General features: G+C 43.9%; 3 protein-coding genes across 4 annotated transcripts in view; all 3 read left to right on the top strand.

The window, feature by feature from the left end:
* LOC141065323 (uncharacterized) overlaps nucleotides 1-2574 on the top strand; it is a 59222-nt gene extending 56648 nt beyond the window's left edge. Inside the window, exon 5 of the mRNA XM_073557748.1 lies at nucleotides 737-2574. Within this exon, the coding sequence (XP_073413849.1) occupies nucleotides 737-958 (222 nt within the window). The 3' untranslated portion in view covers nucleotides 959-2574. The remainder of the gene's footprint in view (nucleotides 1-736) is intronic.
* Nucleotides 1-7408, top strand: part of LOC141065413 (uncharacterized) — a 142759-nt gene extending 135351 nt beyond the window's left edge. The window contains exon 9 of the mRNA XM_073557887.1: nucleotides 4706-7408. Within this exon, the coding sequence (XP_073413988.1) occupies nucleotides 4706-5568 (863 nt within the window). The 3' untranslated portion in view covers nucleotides 5569-7408. The remainder of the gene's footprint in view (nucleotides 1-4705) is intronic.
* A 3693-nt stretch (nucleotides 7409-11101) lies between these two features.
* The window catches only part of LOC141065417 (uncharacterized), a 29767-nt gene continuing 25563 nt past the window's right edge, over nucleotides 11102-15305 (top strand). The window contains exon 1 of one of the 2 annotated variants that reach the window (XM_073557894.1): nucleotides 11102-13018. In XM_073557894.1, coding sequence (XP_073413995.1) covers nucleotides 12959-13018 — 60 coding nt within the window. In that variant the 5' untranslated portion in view covers nucleotides 11102-12958. The remainder of the gene's footprint in view (nucleotides 13019-15305) is intronic. The other variant, XM_073557893.1, reaches the window with a different exon arrangement.

The following is a 15305-nucleotide window of genomic DNA, read 5'->3' on the forward strand; positions in this document are numbered from 1 at the left end:
TCCCTTTCCGTGCTCTGCTGTGCACCCAAACAGTAATTTTTCCCCACTTATGGGCTGTCAGCGTACTCAGGAGAAATTGCACGACAAATTATGTGGAGCATTTTCTCCTGTTACAATTGTGATAATAAAATAAATTGGTGCTAAAGTAATATTTTTGTAAAAAAAAAAGTAAAATGTTAATTTTTATTCCTTCCATATTGCTTTATCTACTGTGAAGCACCTGAAGGGTTAACATACTTGAATGCGCTTTTGAGGGGTGCGGTTTTTACAGTGGTGTCACTTGTGGGTATTTACTGTAATATAGCCCCCAAAGTTACTTCAGATGTGATCAATATAAAAAAAATGGTTTTGTAAATGATGTTGGAGAAATCTCTGGTCAACTTTTAACCCTTATAACTTCCTAACAAAAATAATTGTTTCAAAAATTGTCCTTATGTTAAGTAGACCTGTGGGAAATGTGATTTAGTGACTAGGTTTTGTGATATTGTTATATGGTTTAAGGGCTTAAAAATTAAAAGTTTGAAACTTGCTACATTTTCACCAAATTTCCAATATTTCATAAATGCAAGAAAAAAAATGGGTAAGATGTGGATTTATTCTGCTGAATAACTGGAAGTCCGGGCGAATTATCATACAGATATGTGGTTTTATTCTACTTGTATCAAAGTTCTAAGACTTCATCAGGAAATACCACAAATGTCTTAGGCCTGTTTCACACATACGTTTTTCCTGTCAGTTGCCAGCCACCAAAAAAGGCGGAGAACGGATCCGTGGCTGTCGAGACACCATCGGGTGCCACCGGACCGTTGATATGACGGGATCTGCCGATCTAGGAATGTTAAAGGAACCGCGCTTAAAAAATAAAAAGGACAGCCGATGTGCCGGGGGAAGACAAGTGCCAGGGGGACTGCGAGAAGAGTGCGGGGTCGCGGAAAGACGTGCCGGGGGGAGCTCGTGATGTCGCGGGAGGTCAGAGCTCGCGATGTCATGGGAGGTCTGAGCTCGCGATGTCGCGGGAGGTCAGAGACAGCGGGAGCGATGGTCGGAGCTCGAGATGTCGCGGGAGGTCTGAGACGGCGGGAGCGATGGTCGGAGCTCGGGTGAGGAGACGGCGGGAGCGATGGTCGGAGCTCGGGTGAGGAGACGGCGGGAGCGATGGTCAGAGCTCGGGTGAGGAGACGGCGGGAGCGATGGTCGGAGCTCGGGTGAGGCAATGGTTGTAGCTCGCGTGAGGAGACGGCGGGAGCGATGGTCGGAGCTCGGGTGAGGAGACGGCGGGAGCGATGGTCAGAGCTCGGGTGAGGAGACGGCGGGAGCGATGGTCGGAGCTCGGGTGAGGCAATGGTTGGAGCTCGCGTGAGGAGACGGCGGGAGCGATGGTCGGAGCTCGCGTGAGGAGACGGCGGGAGCGATGGTCGGAGCTCGCGTGAGGAGACGGCGGGAGCGATGGTCGGAGCTCGCGTGAGGAGACGGCGGGAGCGATGGTCGGAGCTCGCGTGAGGAGACGGCGGGAGCGATGGTCGGAGCTCGCGTGAGGAGACGGCGGGAGCGATGGTCGGAGCTCGCGTGAGGAGACGGCGGGAGCGATGGTCGAAGCTCGCGTGAGGAGACGGCGGGAGATCGGGTGAGGAGGCGGGAGCGATGGTCGGAGATGGGGTGAGGACACGGCGGGAGCGATGGTCGGAGATGGGGTGAGGACACAGCGGGAGCGATGGTCGGAGATGGGGTGAGGACACGGCGGGAGCGATGGTGAGAGAGAGATTTTAGCGGCTCCCAGGACAGGTTAAAATGCTTCCCGGGGCTATGATTCCCGGCATGCGCAGTTCAAACTGACGTTCCGTCAGAGAGAAAAAACGTTGTGTGGTCCGTTTCATCCGCCCGGGAGCCGCTAAAATCTTGGCGGATCCGTACAAAAACGGGTAGGACGGACGACTGTCAGTCAAGATCCGCCAATAATGTAAGTCTATGGGGAAAAAAACGGATCCGCCCCTTTTTTTGACGGATCCGTTTTTTAAAAAATTTGGCGGCTTTTGACTGATGGCAAATAACGGATGTGTGAAAGAGGCCTTACCCATTTTTTATCCCACGGTTGGTCATCAGTGGACCTGTGGATCTGCTGCAGCGAATATTCCTACAAGCAAAATTATAGCTCCATCTGGTGAGTGCAATCCAATTGTGTTAACCATTTGTGTCTTGGATAAGACCCTATTTTGCGCTATTTTCTCCAGCAGCACTCAATAAATAAATGCAAGTCATATCGAGCAAATCTTACCACTATCATAAAGTACAATATGTCATGAGAAAACATTCTCAGGATCACTGGGATCCATTGTAGCGTTCCTGAGTTATTACCTCATAAAGGGACAGTGGTCAAAATAGTAAAAATTGGCCCGGTCATGAAGGGGGTGAAGGGGTTAACCCTGAAAGTCTCCACTAAAGTTATATTTAATTTTAAATAAAAGCTAGCGGCCTGCAGAGCTGAAATCACGAGGACTCGTCCCTGGCCGATGATTTCTGCACCTAACTGTCTGTCTGTCAGGTTCCTGTCAGGTGTCAGGATGCCGCTGTCTATTTCTCCATGGAGGAGTGGGAGTACATGGAAGGACAGAAGGATCAGGACCAGGACGTCAGGAGGAAAAATGACCCAACGAGGATCGACCAGGACAAAAGCAACATGACGGCAAGAGTGTTACTCCTCGCCCTGGAGATAATGGACTTGTTAAAGGGAAAGGTGAGAGTCTCCCATGAGATCACTCTGATCTCTATTAATAGAACAGGACTGAAAAGATGGATAGAATCTGTGGTGATCGGCGTCTGTCACTGTACACAGGAGCACACGGTGGTGAAGAAGACGTCCGGGGACCGTGTGACCCCCTGTATGTCCGGAGGGCGGAGCAAGATCCAGAGCCCCATCACAGAACCCCTGCACTGCCCGACACCAGAGAAGAAGGTCCTAGAACTGGCCAACAAGATCACCGAGCTGCTGACCGGAGAGGTGACTGCTGGGAGACTGCACTGGGGGATTCTGGGAGAGGAGACTGCTGGGAGACTGCACTGGGGGATTCTAGGTGATGAGTGGAGACTGCTGGGAGAGTGCACTGGAGGATTCTGGGTGATGAGAGTAGACTGCTGGGAGATTATACAGTATACACTGGAGGATTCTGGGTGATGAGAGGAGAGGAGACTACTGGGAGATTATACAGTATACACTGGGAGATTCTGGGTTATGAGAGGAGACTGCTGGGAGATTGTACACTGGAGGATTCTGGGTGATGAGAGGAGACTGCTGGGAGATTGTACACTGGAGGATTCTGGGTGATGAGCGGAGACTGCCGGGAGATTATACAGTATACACTGGAGGATTCTGAGTGAGGAGAGGAGACTGCTGGGAGATTATACAGTGTACACTGGAGGATTCTGGGTGATGAGAGGAGAGGAGACTGCTGGGAGATTGTACACTGGAGGATTCTGGGTGATGAGAGGAGACTGCTGGGAGATTATACAGTATACACTGGAGGATTCTGGGTGATGAGAGGAGGTTGCTGGGAGATTATACAGTGTACACTGGAGGATTCTGGGTGATGTCGGTCTCGTTGGTTGTCAGGTTCCTCTCAGGTGTCAGGACGTCGCTCTCTATTTCTCCATGGAGGAGTGGGATTATGTAGGAGGACACTGGGATCAGTATAAGGACGTTGTGGTGGAGGAGCTCCGGCCTCTTGTGTCACCAGGTAAGAGGAGACCTCAGTCATTTCTTTGTGGCTGTTTCTGTGGTCGCACTGTCAGATATAATACAGCCTCACTACTGTCTCAGGCCGTACATACTCGTGTCTGTAATTACTTAGTATAATTATATTTAATAAGATTTTTCCTGTGTCTGAATGTGCACTGATGATCATGAAAGAGGAGCAGGTCTGCTGTGGGGTCTCCTATATCTTACCCATGATCATTGATGAGAACTTCTCAGACACTTACTGGGGAAGCAGTAACCAAAGGAGGATCCCAATACTCTTCACTTTCTGTTCTCCTGGTAATCAGGGGATGTGCATTGGATTCAATACCTTTACTCCTACATCCTCCATCCTGGATTAGAGGTGGACATGGATGGACATTTACATGTAAAGTTTTGATTTAAAAAAATAATGAAATCTATTTATATTCCTAACAGAAAATGGAAGTGATCGTCTTGGAGGTGTCGTGTTAGCGTTAAAGTATAATATAAAAGATGAAGATATCCTGCGTCAGTCTTCAAGAGAAAACCTTAATACCCTTAATATACATCAAGAACATCTTGTTAAAAATAAGAATAGTCACACAAGAGAGAAGCCGTATTCATGTTCAGAATGTAAGAAATGCTTTTCACAGAAATGTAATCTTATTTGTCATCAGAGAATACATACAGGAGAGAAGCCGTATTCATGTTCAGTATGTGGTAAATGTTATACTAGTAACTCAAGTCTTTTTAGACATAAGAAAATTCACACAGAAAAGAAGCCGTATTCATGTTCAGTATGTCACAAAAGATTTTCACAAAGATCACATTATATTGCGCATGAGAAAATTCACACAGGAGAGAAGCCGTATTCATGTTCAGTATGTCAGAAAAGATTTACACATCGATCAGGTTATATCATGCATGTGAAAATTCACACAGGACAGAAGCCGTATTCATGTTCAGTATGTCAGAAAAGATTTACACATCAATCAGGTTATATTAAGCATGTGAAAATTCACACAGGAGAGAAGCCATATTCATGTTCTGTATGTCACAAAAGATTTACACATCAATCAAGTTATATTACGCATGTGAAAATTCACACAGGAGAGAAGCCGTATTCATGTTCAGAATGTGGAAAATGTTTTACACAAAAATCAAGTCTTTTTACGCATGAGAAAATTCACACAGGAGAGAAGCCGTATTCATGTTCAGCATGTGGGAAATGTTTTATACGTAAAACACATCTTGTTATACATAAGAAAATTCACACAGGAGAGAAGCCGTATTCATGCTCAAAATGTCAGAAAGTTTTTAGATGTAAATCAAGTCTTACTGCACATGAGAGAATTCACACAGGAAATGGCTATACATGTTCAGAATGTGGAAAATTCTTTAAGTGTAAATCAAATCTTATGAGTCATGTGAAAGTGCACACAGGAGAAAAGCCGTATTCATGCTCAGAATGTGGAAAATTCTTTTTAAGTAGACCACAACTTATGAATCATGTGAAAATCCACACCGAAGAAAAGCTGTATTCATGCTCAGAATGTGGAAAATGTTTTAATACTGAAGCCCTGCTAAGTGATCATCAAAGAGATCACACTGGAGAGAACCCAGTTACATGTAGCGAATGTGGGATCTCTTTTATATATGAATCAAGTCTTCTCAGACATAAGAAAATTCATGTTCAGAGTGTGGAAAATGTTTCTTTAAAAGAATCCTTTCAGGTGAAACAACAGAGAAGTTACACAGTAGAGAAGCCGTACTCGTGCTCAGAATGTGGAAAATGCTTTATTAGCAAAGACAAACTTCATAGTCATCAGCAAAGTCACACACGGGGGGGAGCTGTTTAATATGAAATTTTTTTTTACAAATATTTATATTTTTATTCAGTTTTACAAAGAAATAGGTTTTTTGGTTTTTTTATGTGAACAATGCTATTAGTAGATATTAAATCAGTTGCTCACTACTAAGACAACCCCATCTCAATGAATGTTTGCTCCGGTTAAATTAAAAACCCTTATACTCAGCTCCTATGTTGGCGCCATTCCAGCATAGTTTTCCCTCGCTTTTCTGGGGCTCATGTGACGTAATAGTGATGATCGAGCACTTAAATGCTGAAATGCACTGTACTCGAATTGAGCAGGTTGGATGCTCAGGTTGGCTTGAGCATTTTTCTGGAAAGCCCCAACAGGAGGGCTGGAGGAGATAGGAAAATCTTTGAAATGGATGAAAACAGTGCTGAAATGAAATGGAAACGGCATGGGGAAGACGTCTGGACGCATTTTTAATTCCCAGGTGGCTGTTGGGAACAATGTTGTCATAGTATTACATTATGATATTGCTATTAATATTAATAAAACATACAAAACCAAAGATAATATTGATTTTGCAGGAAAAATGTTAGGAAACATTCTTTCCTGTAACTTGAGTATAAGGCAAAATTAAAAAAGTTATGTGGGTTCCCCCCTCCTCTATTTTTAATAACCAGCCGAGGTAAAGCAGAAAGCTGCGGACTTGTATTATCAGGCTGGGAAGGTCCATGGTTATTTGGCTCTTCCCAGCCTAAAAATTGCAACCCACAGCCACCCCCAGAATTCTGATATGTCGCGCTGCGCTTTCCGATTGCCCTGGTGCGGTGGCAATCAGGGTAATGGTATTTGGGTTTGATGACAGCTTTGATTTGTCAAAAATCACAGCTTTCATCAACCACTAGAGTTAGTAATGGAGAAGCATCTATCAGATAATAAATGCTAATGAAAAGTAAAGACACACACGAAAAAAAAAATAACACTTTATGTGAATTAAAACTCCTGCACACTATCCTTCGTTCATCAGTTTATTGAAAAAAAAAAAAACTCATGCAAGTCAAAAGTAATCCAATGAATCCAAAGAGGTCCAGAAGAGGAACCTAAAAGACTGAAATATAGATAGTCTCTCGTTCACCACTAAAGTGTTGCCACGCAGGTCTGATGTAGTCCACGTTCCCCGATTCTGTCTCTGGTGACAATTGACCGTTATTCACAGGCGCCAGGTAATGGCGTCAACGCTCGTCACAGCTGCTGATTGAAGTGAGTGCTCCTGGCGTCCACTCACCCCGAAGCGCGTTTTGCCGCCAGCTTCTTCCGGGGGGGTGAAACGCGTGACTGGGTGAGGGGACGCCAGGAGCACTCACTTCATCGCTGGTAAATATCCTTACTAGTCTGTTTGGATTGATTTTGGGCTTAGCTAACAGATGGGAATTGGAATTTCCTCCCTATTTTGATTTTTTACGGTGTTACCTTAGACTTAATTTTCATTCTATAGCCTCAGATCTCTTCACAGGCTTTTTACCTAATTATTGTTGCACCACTTGTTACATTATGTTCATGGAATTGTTTATTGCATAGTTAGACATTTCAAGGTACTGATACATAATCTTTAGACTGTATTATGTCTTTGTATACGATTACATATTAGCTCATTGAGCACTAGTATATTTAATATTTATACCTGCATATGAATATCTTTTGCAAATACTATTAAATATGCCTTGTCAGTATGCTATACTTTTGATATTCTTGTCCATTTTCCATGTGGTTCCCCCCTTTTTTTGTACTATGTTGTATTGTGTGCTCCAGCGTCCCCTACACAGCATTTAGCTTTTTTAATGTGTTTTAATTAGATTATGAAATAAAAATTGTTTTTGTAAGATTTGGGATCTCTTCTTTGTCCCATATAGCGGAATATGGGTATCTTGATATGACATTATGTGAAGTGCCATTTGAATCATATTTTTTGGACACTTGTTGATTTACTAAATGTAGATTGTCAAATTCCACAGAAAATCAGTGACATCTGGAATATGAATTGCTTAATTGCTTTTTTGCAATTTATGCAACCTTAAATATGTGGGATGTACTAGCCGAAAAAAATATTGGAACATCTACAAACGTTACCTGTAACAACAGGACACATTAAGGGGTAACCAGACATTTCTTGGAGACAGATAATGGAAACATCCAAAGTCTCACATTCTTTGGAATTGAGAGTTAATCGCACAGATAGAGGAGACTGGTGCAAAAACTGTTGAGGAATCATAGAATGGTGGAGTTGGAAGGGAGCTCCTGGGTCATCTGATCCAACCCCCTGCTCAAAGTAGGATTCACTAAATAATTCCAGACAGATATCTGTCCAGCTTCTATTTGGAGACTTCCATGCAAGGGGAACGCGCCACCTCTCGTGGCAGCCTATTCCACTCATTGATCACTCTGTCAAAAAGTTTTTTCTAATATCTACCATAATCTGTGTCTCCTCCCATTCAGTTTCCTCCCATTGCTTCTAGTCTTTCCTTGTGCAAATGAGAATAAAGTTGATCCTTCTACACTGTGACAGCCCTTGAGATATTTGTAGACATCTATTAAGTCTCCTCTCAGTCTTCTCTTCTGCAAGCTAAACATTCCCAAATCCTGTAACCGTTCTTCATAGGACATGGTTTGTAGACCGGTCACCATTCTGGTCGCTCTTCTATGAACTTGCTCCAATTTGTTGAAATTTTAAAATGTGCCCAAAACTGGACACAGTATTCCATATGAGGTCTGACCAAAGAGGAGTAGAGGGCAGTAATTACTTCACGTGATCTAGACCAGGGTTCCCCAACTCTAGTCCTCAAGGGCCACCAACAGATCATGTTTTCAGGATTTCCTTAGTATTTGCTCAGGTGATAATTGCTTCACTTGTGCAATACAAAGGAAATAATGAAAACAATCTGTTGGTGGGCCTTGGGGACTGAAGTTGGGGAACCCTGATCTAGACTGTATACTTCTGTTAATACATCCCAGAATTGCATTTGTTGACTCATGTTCAGTTTATGATCTATCAGTATATCCAAGTCTTTTTCCCATGTGCTGTTGCTTAGCCCTATTCCTCCCATTCTGTATATGCTTTTATCATTTATATTGCCCAGATGTAGTACTTTGTATTTTTCCCCGTTAAAAACCATTCCGTTAGTTGCTGCCCACTGCTCCAGTTTATATCTTTTTGAATCCTCCTCTATTATTAGCTATCCCTCCTAGCTTTGTGTCATCAGCAAATTTAATCAGTTTACCCTCAATTCCTTCATCTAAATCGTTGATAAAGATGTTGAACAATACAGGGCCCAGGATAGAGCCCTGTGGTACCCCACTTGAGACATTCTTCCAACTGGATGTGCAGCCATTTACAACCACTCTTTGGGTCCGATCACTAAGCCAGTTATGAATCCACCTAACAGTTGCCTTGTCCATTCCATACCTAGTCATTTTTTCAATAAGGATTGTGTGAGACACTTTGTCAAATGCTTTGCTGAAGTCAAGATATACTATATCTACAGCATTTCCCTGAACGACCCAATCAGTGATTCCGTCATAGAAGGAAATTAAGTTAGTCTGACATGACTTATTAGTTACAAACCCATGCTGACTCTGTTTAATCACTTCATTCTTATCCAGGTCCTTACATACATGTTGTTTAATAATTTGCGCAAAGATCTTTCCAGTATAGAAGTCAGACTCACCAGCCTATAGTTCCCTGGGTCCATCTTCCCCTTTTTGAAGATAGGAACAACATTTGCTCTTCTCCAGTCTTCTGGGACTGCTCCTGTTCCCCAAGAATTTTCAAAGAGTATGAAGAGTGGTTCAAAAATTTCTTCTATCTCCTTCAGTACTCTGGGGTGTAATTCATCTGGACCTGGAGACTTGAATTCATTTATGTTAGCTAAGTTTCCTCACTATTTTTCTGTTTATAGATATCCTGGATTCTTCTATTCCTTTAATAGGACAGTGAAGATCAGTTGATGTTACATTTCCTTTCTGAGAGACAACAGATGTAAAATAGGAATTTAAAAGTTCAGCCTTCTCAACATCCTGTCTTACCATTTCATCATTTTCATCCTGTAATAATCCTAGAGCATCTTTGACTTTTCTTTTACTTTTGACATATCCCCAATATCCGTTTTTTATTGCTTTTGATGTCTCTTGCGAGCCTTAATTCATTGTCAGCTTTAATAACCTGATTCGTGCCCTGCAGGTTTTGGAGACAGCATTATATTCTTCTTTAGATATGCCTCCCTCTTTCCATTTAATAAACATTTCTTTCTTCCTTTTTAGCATGTGTTTAAGTTCTGTGTTCATCTATCCTGGTTAACCCCTTAATGTCCAATGACGGACACAGTCCGTCATCAGACATCTCCCCTGCTTTGATGAGGGCTCCGGCGGTGAGCCCGCATCAAAGCCGGGACATGTGCCCGCTGTTATGAACAGCTGACTTGTGCCCGCAATAGGCGCGAGCGGAATCGCCGTCCGCCCGCGCCTATTAACTAGTTAAATGCCGCTGTCAAAGCTGACAGCGTGCATTTAAATAGCATTTCCGGCCGCCGGGCCGGAAATGACGTCACCGCCGACCCCCGTCACGTGATCGGGGGTCGGCGTCATGTTGCCTGGACAACCAGAGGTCTCTATGAGACCTCTATGGTTGTTCCAGGCATATGGCTTTCAGCGCCACCCGGTGGTCGGCGCTGAAAGCACAGCAGTAAATCTGCCACATATGGGCAATCTGCTCATCGCCCATATGTAGCAGAGCCGATCGGGTTGCGCAAGCTTCTAGCCTCCTATGGAGGCTATTGAAGCATGCCAAAAGTAAAAAAAAAAAAAAAATGTTTAAAAATAAAAAAAAAATTAAAAAAACCTAAAAGTTCAAATCACCCCCCTTTCGCCCCAATCAAAATAAAACAGTAAAAAAAAAATCCCACATACACATATTAGGTATCGCCGCGTTCAGAATCGCCCGATCTATCAATTAAAAAAAAACATTAACCCGATCGCTAAACCGCGTAGCGAGAAAAAAATTAAAAACGCCAGTATTACGTTTTTTTGGTCACCAAGACATTGCATTAAAATGCAATAGCGGGCTATCAAAAGAACGTATCTGCACAAAAGTGGTATAATTAAAAACGTCAGTCCGGCACGGGAAAAATAAGCCCTCACCTGACCCCAGATCATGAAAAATGGAGACGCTACGGGTCTCGGAATATTACGCAATTTTTTTTTTTTTTTAGCAAACTTTGGATTTTTTTTTCACCACTTAGATAAGAGGACATAGACATGTTTGGTGTCTATGAACTCGTAATGACCTGGAGAATCATAATGGCAGGTGAGATTTAGCATCTAGTGAACCTAACAAAAAAGCCAAGCAAAAAACAAGTGTGGGATTGCACTTTTTTTGCAATTTCACCGCACTTGGAATTTTTTTCCCGTTTTCGAGTACACAATATGGTAAAACCAATTATGTCATTTAAAAGTACAACTCGTCCCGCAAACAATAAGCCCTCACATGGCCAAATGGAAAAATAAAAAAGTTATGGCTCTGGAAAGAAGGGGAGGGAAAAATGAAAATGTAAAACAAAAAATACCCCTGGTCATTAAGGGGTTAAATGATTTTTATTCTTCCCTCTTTTCGGAATTGTTAACAATTGTGCTTTGAGAATTTCATTTTTCAAGATTTCCCATCCTTCCTGGACATTTTTGTCTTTTAGGATATCCAGCCATTGGATCCCTCCAATTCTCTTTCTGAATCCCTTAAAATCTGCCTTTCTGAAATCTAACCTTGACGTCTGAGTCTTCACAGGTCTTCCGCCTCTAGTTATCCAAAATTCTAAAATAGCATGGTCGCTACCTCCTAGGGTCCCAGCCACTTTTACCTCCTCAACCATTTCCTCCCTGTTTATAAGGATTAGATGCAAGGTAGCAGTTCCCCTTGTTTTCTCACCTACCTTTTGGAAGATAAAGTTGTCAGCAAGAGAGGATAAGAATTTCCTTGACCTGTTAGTTTTGCCTGAGAGAGATTCCCAACAAATGTCTGGATAGTTGAAATCTCCCATGACAACTATGTCATATTTTTTGGAGAACTTGGCCATTTGATGCATAAAGAGTTCATCCATATCTTCAGCTTGCACAGGCGGCCTGTAGTAAATGCCTACAATGGTGTCCTTTCCATTGTTCTGTCCTTGTATTCTTACCCAAACTGTGTCCACAGAACTCCCAGTCTCTGAAGCTTCAATCTCTGTGCAGATATACGCGTTTCTAACATACAATGCGACACCTCCTCCTCGTTTATCAAGTCTGTTTCTTGCAAATAAGTTGTATCCTTCTAGTCTTGTATTCCAATCATGTGTATTGTCTCACCAAGTCTCAGTGATTCCAATGACATCATATTTCTTTTCCTGTGTTAGTAGTTCCAATTCTCCTTGTTTGTTGCCCATGCTTTGTGCATTAGTATAGAAACATTTTAGTTTGTGATTGGTTTCTCTTTCTCCAATATTTTTATTTAGATTTTTTTTTTTGTCTTTGTTCTTCCTTTCCACTTCTAATAGCAGAGTTCTCAATAGCATTTGTCAGGTGTATGGCTTTTTCTGGCCTTTAGCTTCCCTTCCCACATTGTTCTAGTTTTAAGCTCTCCTGATGAGGGTAGCAAGGCGACTTCCAAATGCATGATTTCCAGTCTTCGTAAGGTGCACCCCATCTCTAGCAAGCAGTCTACTGTATAGGAAGGCATCTGGGATTAGGTTGGACATGAAGCAACCCATTGTAATGACTTAATATTATTTCTATAATAAACCTTTATATAGCACCAACATATCTTGCAGCGCTTTACAGTTTAACAGTTTCAAAACACAAGTCATAAGTAACAACGTTAACAATAATTAAGGCAAAATAAGACGACCCTGCTCATGAGAGCTTACAATCTACTAATGAGGTGGGGGAGATACAAAGTACAGGTGTATATTAACAATTATGTATTTACATTGATGGTCCAGTGTTGTGAATTCACTTTTTGGTCTCCCTCTGGTTTATTACTGAAGGTAGTGGAGCTGGTTAGATTGACAGAGGGGTTGCGAGTTCTCTTTCTGGGCTCCCTCTGGAGGTAATGGAGCCGATCTGAATAACAGAGGCTTGCCACCTGATAATGAGGACGACGATTGGAGATCTGGGGTTTCAGATTGGGATTTCAGACAGCCGACTCCCTCTATCCCTGCTGGTGATTTTCTTCTTGCCTCCTGAGGTCTGATGTCTCCTGCTCTGTCCCTGTATGTTCAGCTACGTGTTAATTTGCTATTCTGGTTGCATTTGAAGAAGACATCAGGTGACTGTGACTCCCATCATCCATCTCCATGTATCCGGAGGAGGAAGCAGTAATGAGATCCCCATCACAGAAGCCCCACACTCCCCGATGCCTGAGAAGAAGATCCTAGATCTCACCACCGAGATCACAGAGCTGCTGACTGGAGAGGTGACTGCTGGGAAATTATACAGTATACACTGGGGGATTCTGGGTGATGAGAGGAGACTGCTGGGAGATTATAGAGTATACACTGGAGGATTCTGGGTAGTGGTAGTATACAGTTAGGTCCAGAATTATTTGGACAATGACACGAGTTTTGACACTTACAAGATACAGTTATATAATCTCAGCTAACAGTGCCGCTTTAATTTGAAGGGATTCCAATCCTAAGTGTAGGAAGGGTTTAGGAATTACAGCTCTTTAATATGTAGTGCCCTCTTTTTCAAAGGAACCAAACGTAATTAAACAGTTATCTTAAAAGCTCTTTAATTGGCTGCATGGGATATTCCCTCATTAATTCATAATAAATTATGCAAGTAAAAGGTCTGGAGCTGATTCCTGGTGTAGCATTTGTATTTGGAAGCTGTTGCTGTGAACCCACAACATTTGTTCAAAGGAGCTCTCAATGGAGGTGAAGCAGATCATCATTAGGCTGAAAAAAGAAATGCAAAAGAGAGATAGAAGAACAGTTTGTACATTCTGCAAAAAGAGCACACTGGTGAGCTCGGTAACTCAAGAAGGCCTTGATATCCACGGAAGACAACAGCGGTGTATGACCGCAGAATCCTTCACATGGTGAAGAAAAACCCACTCACAACATCCACCCAAGTTAGGAACACTGTCCATAAAGAGGGTGTCTCGGTAGCTGAGTCTACCCAAAACATCCTGCGAAAGCAAAGAAGGGCAATGGCTGGGACATCACCAGATCTCAGCCCCATCAAGCCGCTGAAGACAAAGCTGAAGGCAGAAAGAGCCACAAACAAGCGACAACTGAAGTCTCAGCGATGATGACGGCCGTGACCTCCAGACTTCAGGCCGTCATTGCTGCAAAGTATTGAAAATGGACCTTTTATTTATGGGACAGTATTTGTCCAATTACTAATGATCCCAGAAATGAGGAAGATTTGTAGAAAAAATGGCTGCAATTCCTAAATAGGATAGGGGGGTGAGGGGACCATGCATACCAGGATAGGGGGGTGAGGGGACCATGCATACCAGGATAGGGGGGGTGAGGGGACCATGCATACCAGGATAAGGGGGGTGAGAGGACCATGCATACCACGAAAGGGATGAGGGGACCATGCATACCAGCAAAGGGGGGTGAGGGGGACCATGCATACCAGGAAAAAAGGGTGATGGGACCATGCATATCAGGGAAGGGGGGTGAGGGGACCATGCATACCAGGATAGGGGGGTGAGAGGACCATGCATACCACGAAATAGGTTTAAGGGGACCATGCTTACCAGCAAAGGGGGGGACCATGCATACCAGCAAAGGGGGGTGAGGGGGACCATGCATACCAGCAAAGGGGGGTGAGGGGGACCATGCATACCAGGATAGGGGTGTGATGGGACCATGCATACCAGGATAGGGGTGTGAGGGGACCATGCATACCACGAAAAAGGGGTGAGGGGACTAAGCATACTACGAAAGGGGGTGAGGGGACTATGCATACCAGGATAGGTGGATGAGGGGACCATGCATACCAGGATAGGGGTGTGAGGGGACCATGCATACCACGAAAAAGGTGAGGGGACCATGCATACTACGAAAGGGGGTGAGGGGACTATGCATACCAGGATAGGTGGATGAGGGGACCATGCATACCAGGATAGGTGGGTGAGGGGACCATGCATACTAGGATAGGGGGGTGATGGGACCATGCCTACCAGGAAAGGGGGGTGAGGGGGACCAAGTATACTAGGATTGGGGGGTGAGGGGTTGCATGTATACCAGGATAGGTGGGTGAAAACACCATGCATACCAGGATAGGGGGGTGAGGGGACCATGCAAACAGGAAAAGGGGGGTGAGAGGACCATGCATACCAGGATAGGGGGGTGAGAGGACCATGCATACCAGGATAGGGGGGTGAGAGGACCATGCATACCAGGATAGGGGGGTGAGGGGACCATGCATACCAGGATAGGGGGTGAGGGGACCATGCATACCAGGATAGGAGGGTGAGAGGACCATGCATACCAGGATTGGGGGGGTGAGGGGGCCATACATACAAGGAGAGGGATGAGGGAGTACCATGCATACCAGGATAGGGGGGTGAGGGGACCATGCATACCAGGATGAAGAATGGGGTGTCTTGCATACCAGGATTGGGGGGGGTGAGGGTACCATACATGCCAGGATAGGAATGAGGGGTGCCATGCGTACCAGGATAGGAGGGTGGCAGCACATACCAGGATGGGAGACCATATACCAATAAAAATGCTCGCCACCCG

Source organism: Dendrobates tinctorius, unplaced genomic scaffold (assembly GCF_039654945.1).
Source record: "Dendrobates tinctorius isolate UK_male_01 unplaced genomic scaffold, ASM3965494v1 ptg000251l, whole genome shotgun sequence".
NCBI classification, from domain to species: domain Eukaryota; kingdom Metazoa; phylum Chordata; class Amphibia; order Anura; family Dendrobatidae; genus Dendrobates; species Dendrobates tinctorius.